Source organism: Mycetomoellerius zeteki, unplaced genomic scaffold (assembly GCF_001594055.1).
Source record: "Mycetomoellerius zeteki isolate Tzet28-1 unplaced genomic scaffold, Tzet1.0 scaffold581, whole genome shotgun sequence".
Classification (NCBI taxonomy): domain Eukaryota; kingdom Metazoa; phylum Arthropoda; class Insecta; order Hymenoptera; family Formicidae; genus Mycetomoellerius; species Mycetomoellerius zeteki.
The window spans coordinates 70,861-83,566 of record NW_017257590.1 but is presented as its reverse complement, the minus strand read 5'-3'; the positions used below and the strand labels follow the sequence as shown (position 1 = coordinate 83,566).

The 12,706-nt window shown below is 37.7% G+C and overlaps 1 protein-coding gene across 1 annotated transcript in view; it reads right to left on the bottom strand.

Annotated features, from left to right (window-relative positions):
• HGTX (HGTX homeodomain transcription factor) overlaps positions 1–11,851 on the bottom strand; it is a 44,504-nt gene extending 32,653 nt beyond the window's left edge. The window contains exon 1 of the mRNA XM_018456599.1: positions 11,061–11,851. Within this exon, the coding sequence (XP_018312101.1) occupies positions 11,061–11,838 (778 nt within the window). The 5' untranslated portion in view covers positions 11,839–11,851. The remainder of the gene's footprint in view (positions 1–11,060) is intronic.
• Between the last annotated feature and the right edge of the window lie 855 nt (positions 11,852–12,706).

Here is a 12,706-nt window from a genome sequence, read left to right as displayed (position 1 = left end):
GCTCCCGATTGCGTGGGCCCGTTTTAATTCGTTTCGGGTGCGTGTTTCTACCGGCCTTCTACGCTTGTCCATTCGAACAATAAAGCGTCATTTCCATTTTACCGTTGACGACGAAAATAGTGGGATACGCGCGACACGACCATCCGATCTTTTGTCCGTTACGCCGAAATCAGACGGAATTTATGGGATCATAAACAGCTAAACCCGCGTATGCTCATCATCAAAAATACCCGCGATCATGCTCTTTGTCCGCGAGTCCGGTGAAGAAAAGGAGTAGAAAGGTGAGATCTTCTCGATTCTCAAAACCCCCGCCACGCGCTTTTACGACATCTCGTTGGGAACACCTTGAATCGAGCAATTAAAAGCATTTAAAAGTGTATATGTGTGATACCCGATCCTCGATCTTACTTCACAGAGGTTCGATCTTAATCTTAATTACAAATGCTTTGACTCAATCTTTGGAGAAAGAGATTAATCTTAAGATAAGACAATTATGATATAAATTTGAACCGATGAGAATAAATCATAACTAAACAAGAGGAATCCTATATTTCGTCAAAGCGGATCGTAGTGTTTCAATATTTCCGTGTGAATTTATATACATGTTTGATTCTGTAAACCTTAAGATAAGATATTATTCTTCGAGGTTTTTAAATATTCAAATACCTCGACAGAACTAATTTTTAAAATAGAAATTTGAAGAAGCGAGCGTCACTTACGTAAAATGAAGAATAAAGCTTCTCTCGTTTGTAGCTTTAAGTAGAGGTGTGCGAATCAACCATCTGTGAGGTCAAATCGAATCGAATCTTTGATAATATATTTGAAAACGAATCGAATTGAATTAAAAATTTTTGCGTCAAATTGAATCGAATTTTTTTTAATTCTAAAACAAATCAAAATTTCCCAGATTTAAAACGAAGCAAATAAAATAGGCGAATTTGAAATCGAACCACCGATAATTCGAAATTTCAAACTTATTCAGAATCGAATCTTTCAGATTCGAAAATTTAATTTGCAGGCATCTCTATATGCTGAAAAAAGCTACCGGTATATAAAAGTTTTTATAAATAAGGAGTTTACTTTAAATCGTAAGTTAGAACATCCTACGTGTGTGTATACATATATATGCGATACGTTGCGTTTATTGGAACGACCAATCGGAAAAACACGCATGAGAGTGTTAACTATAAATATTTGACGCACACTGAATATCGTGGTGAATAAGGTACGAACGCGACGTCGACGGGCGAGTAAGTGGACGAAATATTTATCGTTTAATACGCACATTTTGATGGGCTTTTTGTCATTTATACAGCGGCGATCGGCAGGCTCGCGCGCGCGTGCGTCCGGCGAGAATTTAATTAATGACCATCGGTGTAAAGCGTACGCGCAGGAGAGATCGATCGGTATCAGATGTCAATTAGCGGCGCACGTTGCGAATCGCATAATCACGATGACGATAGTGCGGCGACGTGAAAAAGGAGAGCTTATCTTCGTGCTTTGTGATTATGATCCAATATTTTTATACTCTGCAAAAATAGATAATGCTCTTTCGACAATAATAAAATTTACTGCGTTTAGCAGAAAAATTTGCAGCTTTGCAACTGTAAGATTCTTTAATACGATCGTGATCTTGCCCTTATTTTTCATTGGACTTAAATGTATAACCAATCATCTAAGAGAGAATGTTACAACAGTTGTAAAGCTGCTTTTTTCCTAAACGCAGTCATTATTCTCTTTACACGTTTTACATCATGCAAACCGCATCGCAGGATGCGTGAATAAAAGGGAGACACACTTAAATTTAAAGATGACCTTGTTAAATGTATTATCTTTGAGTCTTTGTTTATTAAAGTATTTTATTTCAATCAGAAATAAATGAATTGAATTGAATGAATTGATTGAATGAATTGAATCGCGGGCGATGTCCCGACGCGTTCAAATCGGTGCCGGCGGCGCGTTATTGATATGAATAAAACGCGACGATGTGTTTTAGCGGACGAAATTTATACGGGAATATGTACAGTGTATACACACACACACACACACACACACACACACACACACACACACACATATATATACGCAACAGAAACGGTATACTCATACATACGTATGTGTATCCGATGGCCGTCTATAATTCTAGACCAGCATTCACGCACCACCGAATTCGCGTCGTAAATACGAGCCGTGCTGCTTGTCGTATTTGTAATCGACGTAATCTGTCTAACACGACAATGAAGTCGGTTACCCATTAAACCGTTATTGAAACCGTATACGATTACGCGAATTACGGCGAGGTAGTTCGAACGTATGCGCCATTGTAACGCGCGTGTGCACCAAATGCCCGGGTGCAGTGTACACCGCACAGATTTGAAACACAGGCAAATATCGCAAATGCATTTGACAGGATTACACAATAACGATATATGACTATTTTATTTCGTCGTGCTGAAATTCTATACGCCATGCGTTTGCGTGTTGCATACATACGCATGCATGAGGTACACTTGCCAGCAGAAAGGTTGCAACATTTTTTTTTCGATGGATTTTGAAACTCAGTCTTGCTTGTAAAGCGATTGAACGTAATTGAATAGACCCATAAGTAAAAACAAATCGCTCGGTGAATAAGCCACATTCCGAAACCCATCGAAAAAAATTGTTGTAAAGCCTTTCTGCTGCCGAGTGTACATGCTCATGTCACTGTTTCAAAATACTCGATATTTTCATTTCAAAGCACTCTTGCAAAATAACCAAAAAGATGGTGTTCACTGTTCAGAAGATATTAGTGTGTAAAAGTAGGAGAGACCGGGGCCGGTTGCCGTACGGAATTGATTGTCAAAATGCTTATAAATCAATGACTACATGGCAGAAAAATCTCTTTTTTTGACAGTAGATTGCTGATATAATATTAATTTATTATATAAAATAGTTTGCACCAAAAGCATTGTATATATTATTTACAACGAAGGAAATGAAGTTAGTAAGTAAACTTTTCTTATCACCTATTTTGTCATCTGACAAGTCTTTGGCATTATTAATCGCGATATCATGTATTCATACACAGTTGGAAAAAATGTGTTGAAATTAACATAAATCGCATGTTCCAAACGGTCCACTCAAATTTTTGAGTTAATTTTACACAAGATGAATATGTTAGAAGGTAACACAAATATTATGTAATAGAATAAATACAAAGAAAGATAACATCGACACAGTTTGTAAGCAAGCCATGAAAGCATATTTTTTTTCAGAAAATTAATATTTATGATATGTTAAATTAACACGTATTGTTCATTTATCTTAGAATTTACATTTTAAAACACATTATTTTTATATTACTTGTTCACTTACTCATAAATTGTGTCATTTTGATACTAAGAAACATTGAATATCAATTTCACAGAAAACCTTTAAATAACATAATCACATTATGTTAAATTAACACTCGAATATGTTAAAAAATTCAACACAAACCGTTAACACAAACGTGAGTGGACTGTTTTCAACACAAATACACAAATTTTTTTACTGTGTAGAAAATGACATGTCTTAGAAAAGTTTTGCTACAATTAATTAATTATCCTGACAAAGTTTGTGCATACAATCTTCTCTTTTTGTTAAAAATGGGAGTACCTTATGTGAGGTAGATTGATCAAAATGAGATGGAGTTAGGTGATAATCGATTTTAATATATATATCTTTAGTTCGATACATTTTTAAAGAATATACTTACAAATAAATTATATTTCATATAGATACTACGGTACAAAAACAAATTACGTATTTTATGATTAAAATAACTATAGGTATATTTTATTTATATTAATACTATAATTTACTATTAACTGACATTAAAATAAAAATTGTATTTTTTATATGTATTGTCCATACAAATATGCTACTGCAAATCCGTGTAAATATCAACCCAAAACACGGGGGAGGGAGGTTAATTGTCATATTTCCGCAGCTTCAAAATTAAATAACTTATTTGTATGATATGATGAACTCAAGAGTAATTTTTTTTTAATACCTAAAGGATATAGACATATTATAACGTGTATAATATTTCAAAATCATGTATCCACTTTTTTTTTCTAAAAATTACTAATCAAAAATTGACAATCGGCCTCGATCGTCTCCTCTACTATTATTTGAAGAAGTGTGTACAAAGGTATTCTTTTTGTTGAATTATTCGGTTATGCTAAATTTTCAATGTATCATATTCTTTGAAAGCTTGCAGTGGCTTTCATATTTTAACATTTAATTCATCTATAATTGAACACAGTGTTTCGTGCCAAGTAAATGTATAGTTAAGAAATGTCTTTATCGATTCCCGTGTTCATTGCTGTTCTTGAATTTATTCGCTAGATAATTGCGTTTATTGCAAGCGAGAGGTGTCTCTTAATTTAATCACTGATAGCATTTTGATTGCGCGAAAATTTTCAGACCTCTATGAATCAGGTAGTCTTGTAGTGTCGTATAAAAAAATAGTAAAAATACCTCGTTGCAAAAGTTGTTGTGAGTCACGAGGAAGGCTCTGAGATTTTGCGATGCACGTTTAAAAAGGGGAACAAAAATGCCGTAATTTATGATATAAAAACCAGAGCAGATGTCACGCAATATTTTTCGAGGTTTCTATTACAGATAAAAAATGAAAGACACACGTGAGGAGGCACATGGGACGTCGGGAAGTTCCTTTTCTAGGATGATGTGAATATCTGCTTTCAGGATAAACATACCGCCTCATGATATTCGACTCCAACGGGCCATTGCTCTATTTCATAGAGAACGTACACCTGCAGTACTGTCGTCCAATTTTGGCACGAGTGCCGGTTTCCGATCCGATCCTAATATCTGCGATATACGACATTAAATCCGCACGTGGAAAAGACAATTTTGCTGAAATATTTAAAAATTTAGCTACTTGCAGATCTGAAAATAATTCTGTTGGACCAGCAAAATAATTATGTAGCGACTATAGTCGTTAGAATATCAAAACTTCTTGTAGCGTTTTATTCAACATACTTGAAATTTTATCACGTAATTATTTTAATGGTCCAGTAAAATTATTTTCAAAACTTCACTGAGAGAAATGTTTGGTATGATTTTGTTGATATGTGACTTACAAAAACATTTTTACTTTTTAATTTAAAAATTATGTTGTTTGCTTAGAATAGCCAAATTTTGATTAGAACACATTTTTTTAAATTAGAGCACAATTTTTAAATTAAAAAGAAAGAAAGTTTTTATAACTCACATATCAACAAAATAATGGTCATTTGTACGAAACATTTCTTTCAATTTGTACCTAGCTAATAGATACTTCAGCAAAATCGTTCTTTCCGTGCGCGTTATTCCTCCAAAATCAATCAGCCAGAATCATGCAAAACGGAATAGAATAACAATTTCGAAAGGACATCGTGAAACAACGGCGGTAATAATTCCACGCGATGTCATTTACGTCACAAAAATCCGCAGGCTGTAATTCATCACGAAGAACGATGCAAGAACGTAACCGCGATATTTTTGCAGCGAACTTTTCAAAATTGAATTGCTCGTGCGCGCGCGCTGTGTCGCATCCCGATATGATTCTCGTTTCTTTCTCTTTTTTACTTTTTACAAGACTGGAGTAATGAAGGATACATTTACGGCAAGCTTTAGCGCGGTTACAGTCGCGCTGTAGCGTGATTTACTGTCATCCTTATTTTTCGAACGTTACTCTTGCGCTAGGCCTCTCCTTTGTACCTATTAAATTTATATACGCATCCTCCTCTTATCGTCATTTTTTATCATCACCGTACTGCACTGTTCGGCGCCCGTTTGCCACTGTAGTTTATCGTAACGCGATCTTTTTGTTCGTTTAACCGCAAGTGGACCAGAGGCTCATACATCCTGTCGCGGAAATCCGAATTCGCCACCAAGCCGCGTACGAGCCGTCGTCAGTTGGTTAACCCGCAATATCCTAACTTCCGCTCGTATATGGTCGCCCTATTTGGCTATCAAATAATTCGTGTCCTATTGTAAACACCAATTGTAACCGCGGTATAATATTGTTCCCTTCTGTATTGTCTTAATTCCTCTATGATGTATGTAAAATGATTCATAAAGTGCAACGTGTGATTTGGTTTTCTAAAAAAATTAGAGGTGATGAAAAGCAAAAATTTAGCGACAAAAAATCGAAGTTACTCTCTTGAAGTAAAATTTCTTGGAATGAAATCTCTCTACGCTCTAAGAGAATAAAAATACAGTCTCTTTTTTTGAGTAAAATTTCATTCAAAAAAAGTGAAAACTGTCACTTTTTTTCGAGAAGTGAAATATTTTCACTCTTCTCAAAAAATAATTGTACTTTTACTCTTTCGGAGTGAGATTTAATTTCAAGAAATTTAGAGAGTAGAATAAGATAATTAAGATAATATAGAGATGTCTGACTAAAGTCACGTTTGGAAACATCACACTCGAGTGCCTCCGTATTAATCCGAGATTTTATCCTTGTTCGCCAAATTTTAAAATTACTCGGGTGATATTTCTAAAAGCCTACAATAATAATTAAATAAGTCAAATATATGATATCTTAAAATAAATTAGAGAGAGAGAGAGAGAGAGAGAGAGAGAGAGAGAGAGAGAGTCATTTGTATCTTCAATTATTGAAATTACGAAGTTTTACATTTAATCTATGATCAACATCGTTATAATAGAAAAGGATAATTATTTTTAAAAAATAAAGCGAAATCATAAATAGAGAATAAAACTGAAACAAATACAGAGAATACTCAGCTTAAAGTCAAATTTTTAACACATCTCACATACAGGAATCATCGCGTTATTTCCAATGCTATTACGTACGTAGATATCCCGTTTTCACGCGATAAAATCAAACTCGCGATACCTCGATTAGCACATTTCGACATGCGAAATGTATAAATCGCGGATATAGTTAGCGCGCGCTGTTTAGCGATTCGTTATTATGAAGTATAACCGCGCTCTGTCGGGAGCAAATCATTTAGAAATTTAATGTCATGAATGTTAAGTAACGTCCCTCGTTTGCGTCGCTCGTTAATGTACCAGGGGAGAGCAGGTAATTCGGTAAGCATAAATTTTAGAGCCGCCGTTCTGCATCCGCTGCTCCTTTCAGTCAATATTTCAATCAAAGTCACGTCGTAATTCTTATTCACGCTCTTGCTTTTACTTAATTTTGCCATTTTCACATTAAACAAATTTATTCTTTTGGCTGTTTACAGCAATTGAAAAGAATCGAATGAAATGATGTAACGCTGTTTAATTAATTCTGATAATTATTTCGGAATATGATGGCTGCTTTTTTATTTGTACACTAAAAGAAAAGATTGGCTAAATATGGCACAGCATTTTTAATTGATTGCAGCAGCCAATTTTTGGTTGCGTACCTAAATCCTATACTGATATATCGCGGATAGGCTAACGCAACCAAAAATTAGCTGCTGTAACCAAAATTTGGACATGTTAGCAAAATATGCATGTCTGTTACAGATCGATTTATTTAGCAATATGAAGTTAGTTGTCATTATCGAATATGTCCGTGTAAAAGAAAATTGTCTCTACCACAGCTAAATATGGTTTGCTGAAACTGTACTTGCTACCAAATTGTCTGTTACACAGAAAACGTTTGCTGCAATGATCAATACATCGATCTAATAGCAAAATGTTTATCTGTTACAATGACAATATTTAGGGCTCACAGCTAATAGAAATTAGATCTCGCAGAGATGACGTTAGGTGTCCATATAATGCTACTGAATTTAGCTGCCATACCTGATTTTTAGGTGTGGCAGTTAATCTTTTTTTTCCGTGATACTTGTTTAGAATTAGACAAAATTTTATTATACAAAATATTTGCATGAAAGAAATATTTCTAATACGCTTCTATGATATTATTATGTTTATATTAATCATTTCAAAAGTTTTTGATATAATAATAATAAAATCCTTAATATTGGAGAGAACGATTTTGCTGAAGTATTTGAAACTTTAGCTATAAATACAGATTTGAAAATAAATTTGTTGGATCATCAAAATAATTACGTAGAAAATTCAAATATGATGAATAATGCTGCAAAAAGTTTTGACATTCTAATTATCATGTCTAACAAGCAATCTATATTATTTTTATAATCCAACAAATTATTTTCAGATCTCTGTTTCTAGCTAAACTGTTTCAGAAAAATTGTTCTTCTCATGTGTGAATGTTAAATTTTCAAATTACTACAATTGGGTTAGAATATTTAGGTAGCATTCTGTTTAGGCAGAAGGCGAGCATAAAATCATTTTAACGGATTATAACCGGCGTGATACCGGCGTTTATGAATTAAACCCACGTCTCTGATATTACTGCGATATTGTATGATACGTTATTTGTGTGAACAACTTCATAATACGACCCTATCTTCCCTTCCGTTGTAACATCGACCCCCCGATAATTCTAAAATTGATGTCTGAATACATTCCTGATAGCCCAGGAATGAAAAGTGACGCGTAAAGAGAAAATTTTCACGAAATGTCCCTAAAAATTTGTAATCCTCATTCAAGACAAATATTTTTCTAAATCTTTATAGATTGTAAAGTAGGTTAGTAATTGTGGTATTCGGTTTAAATGACATTGAGAGTCGAATGACTATATTATGTTTTGCAATTTTATTGATTCTAGGTATCATCGAGATAAATTCTTTCGAATAATGTTAGTTATACACTTTTGTGGACTTGAACGTCGTTGTTAATGCCAAATGATTTAGTGTCAAATATTTAGTAATGCGCTCTGCATCATTTAGCTTAATGTATACGCGAGGTTAAACGTTGCACGAAAGCGTTCTTGAACGTGACATCTTTTCACATCCTTTCAAGACGATGACAAACGCCTTCTGCTTTGTCGCACGCCATCCGATGGAGAAAAGTTATGCATTTGCAACATCACAAACGAGGTCTTGATGGTGCAGGCTACCAACTACAAAACACGAGGAAGTGACATTGTAAAAGTGAATTGAAAGCTCATGCATTTACGTCAAAAAATATATCTCGTAAAGAACGAGATTCTTCATTATAAGTTTTTCATCTTATAATTTTTTTATGATGAATTTTAAGAAAAACCATATCTTTAAGAGCTTGTCTCCACAGAAGCCAATCATGTCGATCGGCATACTGATTTCATGATGGAAGTAATATACTTCCACCATGACTGACTTCTGCTCCTATCTTTATAAAAAAAGAAGAAACTAGTATGGCGATCAACATGATTAACTTCGGTGAGGACAAGCTTTGAGATTACTAAAACGCTGGAATCATTTCGGAGCGTTTAATTTATATTTCCTTGGTTTAATATTTGTTCTTATTTACACGAACCATTATAAAAGTTTCATTTGTTTCGCCAATAAATCAAAAAGTTGCGTTTGACATTTATCACTTTGTTAGGTCAGAATGGGGTTAAAACAGGCGATAGTGATTCTCACGAATCAAAATGGAAAATCAGACTCCGACTATGTAAATCCGTGAATTATACGCCGGGGCTGATCGTATCGAATGCACGGATAGTTTCGTAATAGATTTGTAACTCCTAGTCGCGCGCTTTCGTCTGGCCCGCGGTTGTTCGATCGACCGCCCTTGGTAATTCTACGATTAATGCGTTCAATCCGTCCCGCATTACACGCACGCTATCGCAGCACGCGACGATTTGTGCGTGGAGAACAGCGGTTTCCCCCGATTTTCTATCGCAAACGCGCGAATAGTTACCGAATTGTTACCGTTGCAGATGTTAGTAATATCTACAAGCATCAATAACCTTCGACGTTTATCTCCGTCCCACGTTTACAAAATATTTTTCACAATATTTCCACTTCGACTGCTAGCTCCTTTATCATCATGAAATCACATTGTGAAAAAATTTAAGTTAAAGCTTTGTATTTTTGAAAAGCGTATGATATATGGTTTATATATCGCAAAAAAAAGAACATAATTATAATCATTACGTATTTGTTGTTAATTCATTATTACATGGGCAGAGTTTCTAATATATTTCAATTTTTTTCGTTAACGATAGTTATTAGAATTACGAATTGAATTATGTATAAACATATAAATTTATTTCCTCTCTCTCGACTCCAAGAATAAATCACAAATTAATTAAAATTGTCGATATATAAGTCGACTTAGAATTACAAATGCTAAAGTTCTTGTAAGATTCTCATGAATAACGATCTTGAATGTTCTACCGACGGTTCTATAAACAACTTGATATAAAATAATATGAAAAGCCATCTTTACGTCATATTTATCTTCTCGAAATTCAATTAATAATTAAAGATTTTTTCCAAAAATCTAGCAGGCGCAATATTGAATGTCCAGAATCTATTAAGTAGGAGAGAAAGAACAGGATGTCTCACAACTACCGCATTTCCTCTTAAGGACATATTCTTGACGTAATTTTGAGACGAAAATCCTAATACGAAAATGTCGAGACTACAATAATTTTTTGAATTATAAGCTAACTTTAAATGCTTATGAGTCAAACATCATTTTACTTTTATAGCCTCTATTATTATTTCTGAATTTTTTTGAACATTCTAAGACGAAAATATCGAAACTATAATAGTTTTTAAATTACAAACTACCTTTACCAATTATAATTCAAAAACTATTGTAGCCTCGACATTTTTTTATTAGAATTTTCGTCTCAAAATTATCTCATGAATACGTTCTTTGAGGAAATGCGGTAGTTGTGAGACACCCTGTATATTTACAAACGATATGCATGTATTCGTAATTTTAAGAACTGTAATCAATCCAACAGCAAGCTGAAAGTTCTTCACATTCTCAAGAAGACGTAATAGACATGTCAGAGAACGCTAAAGCGCTTTGAAAGAAAATGTTAAAATTATTCAAATCTAATATTCAAATAGATTCTCTTTCTTCGTATTTAGTGTTCACCTGTTTGGAACAGATTGGCCAGAAAGACAATTCTTGATTAATTATTCACGCGATCGCGTCACCCGCATTTAAGTAATCGAACTTAGGAAGACAGTTGTAGTACGCACCCGAAGACGCAGTGAAACCGGCGTGCATGGCGTACCGCGGCGCAGCCATGTGCTGGGGATGTGGAGTCGGTGGTAGGGTCGCATGCGATGGCGGTACCGATGCCTGCGGGTGGACCGTCGCCGTCGGTCTCGAGAGTATCGTGTCGATGCCGTGGGGATTGCTGCCGACGGAGGTGATGGAAGTTGCCGGGCTGTGCTTGCCGCTGCCAGTAGGCGACGATTGGCCCTGCGTGATGGTGGATAATGGCACCGTGATACGTGGCAACTGGATGCCGCCTTGTTGCTGCTGGTGTGACGGATGATGCTGCTGCTGCTGGTGCGACTGCTGCTGTTGTTGCTGCTGCTGCTGTTGCTGTTGATGCTGTTGCTGTTGTTGCTGTTGTTGATGCTGATGACTCCTTTCCGCCATAGAATGTAGCGCTGCCAATGGCTGGCTACCGAGCATGCCACCCCCGGCGGCACTCAGATTGAGAAACTGCAAAACATGGGGCGCGGCCGCCGCGTGGAAGTCGTGGAGCCAGGGCGGTCGTGGGGGTGGTGGCGAATGGCTCGAGGCGGGCGGCGGCGAGCACGAGCCCAGTGAGGAACCTGCGGACGAGCTGCGGTCGCCCTGGTCCAGGTGGTGGTTATTGTTGCGTCGGTGCGCGTCGCTGAGCGACGATGACATGTTCTCAGTGATCTCGAGTCCGCCGCCCTCCGGCGTGGAGCGCGATGGCGGGTCCGGGCACGGGTCTCCGCTGTCGGCGCAGGCCTTGCCGCTGGTCAGAGAACACACCATCTCGCACCACGCATAGTTCGGTAGTGAGCGAAAAATCTTAGCCGGTGCTTAGCTACGCGCTGAATTGAGGCGTGTGGCCGCCTCGGAACCGCGGAGTCCTCGCGCGCGAGAGGATTCCCGAGGACCACCCGCCGTACCGAGGAGGATGTCCGGCGATGTCGGTCGTTCGTACGAAGATATATCGCGGTGACGGTTGTCTCACTTGTCGCGTTTCGCTAATTGAACAACGACGCCGAACCACCGATGACACAGGACACGTTTGACACTCAATCGCGATCGCGACCGCAAGTGGCACTCGAAGTAGTTCTCGAAGGGGGAGGATGTTCTGTCGCTTTTACCTTTTCCGTTTTGTTTCTTCCGTTTCACCGGTATCTCATCCAGGTCAATCACTAATCCCCATGGTTCCCCGCGGATCGCACGGCGCGTCGTCTGCGCGCGACAGGCTGCCGATGACACGTTCCGTGAGTGGCGATCGATGAGTGGAGAGAAGTAATCACCGCACACCCTGAACAGTCACCGGTTCGTCGATTTCGCGCGATGACATGGAGAACGAACGATCAAGGAACGATTAGTCACGGATTGTTCCGGTCTGAACTGATCATCGACGGGTGGTCGACACGCACGATCAGGAAGTCGTCGTCCGTGCCGCGACGGTACGGGGTCCTCGCCGAGTGACTCGCCGCGTCGCTAAATGGTATGCGAGTAGGGTGCATCGGGCGCGCGCGCTCTCTCTCCGGCGGGAGATCGAGTCTCTCTCCCGTGCCTTCGTCCTTGCCCTCGTCCTCGCGCGCGCGTTCCGGAAACCGACACAGCGGAGGGAGAGATAGGTCGGCCCTCGACGCGAGTCGATTGGCGTATCGTCCGTGGG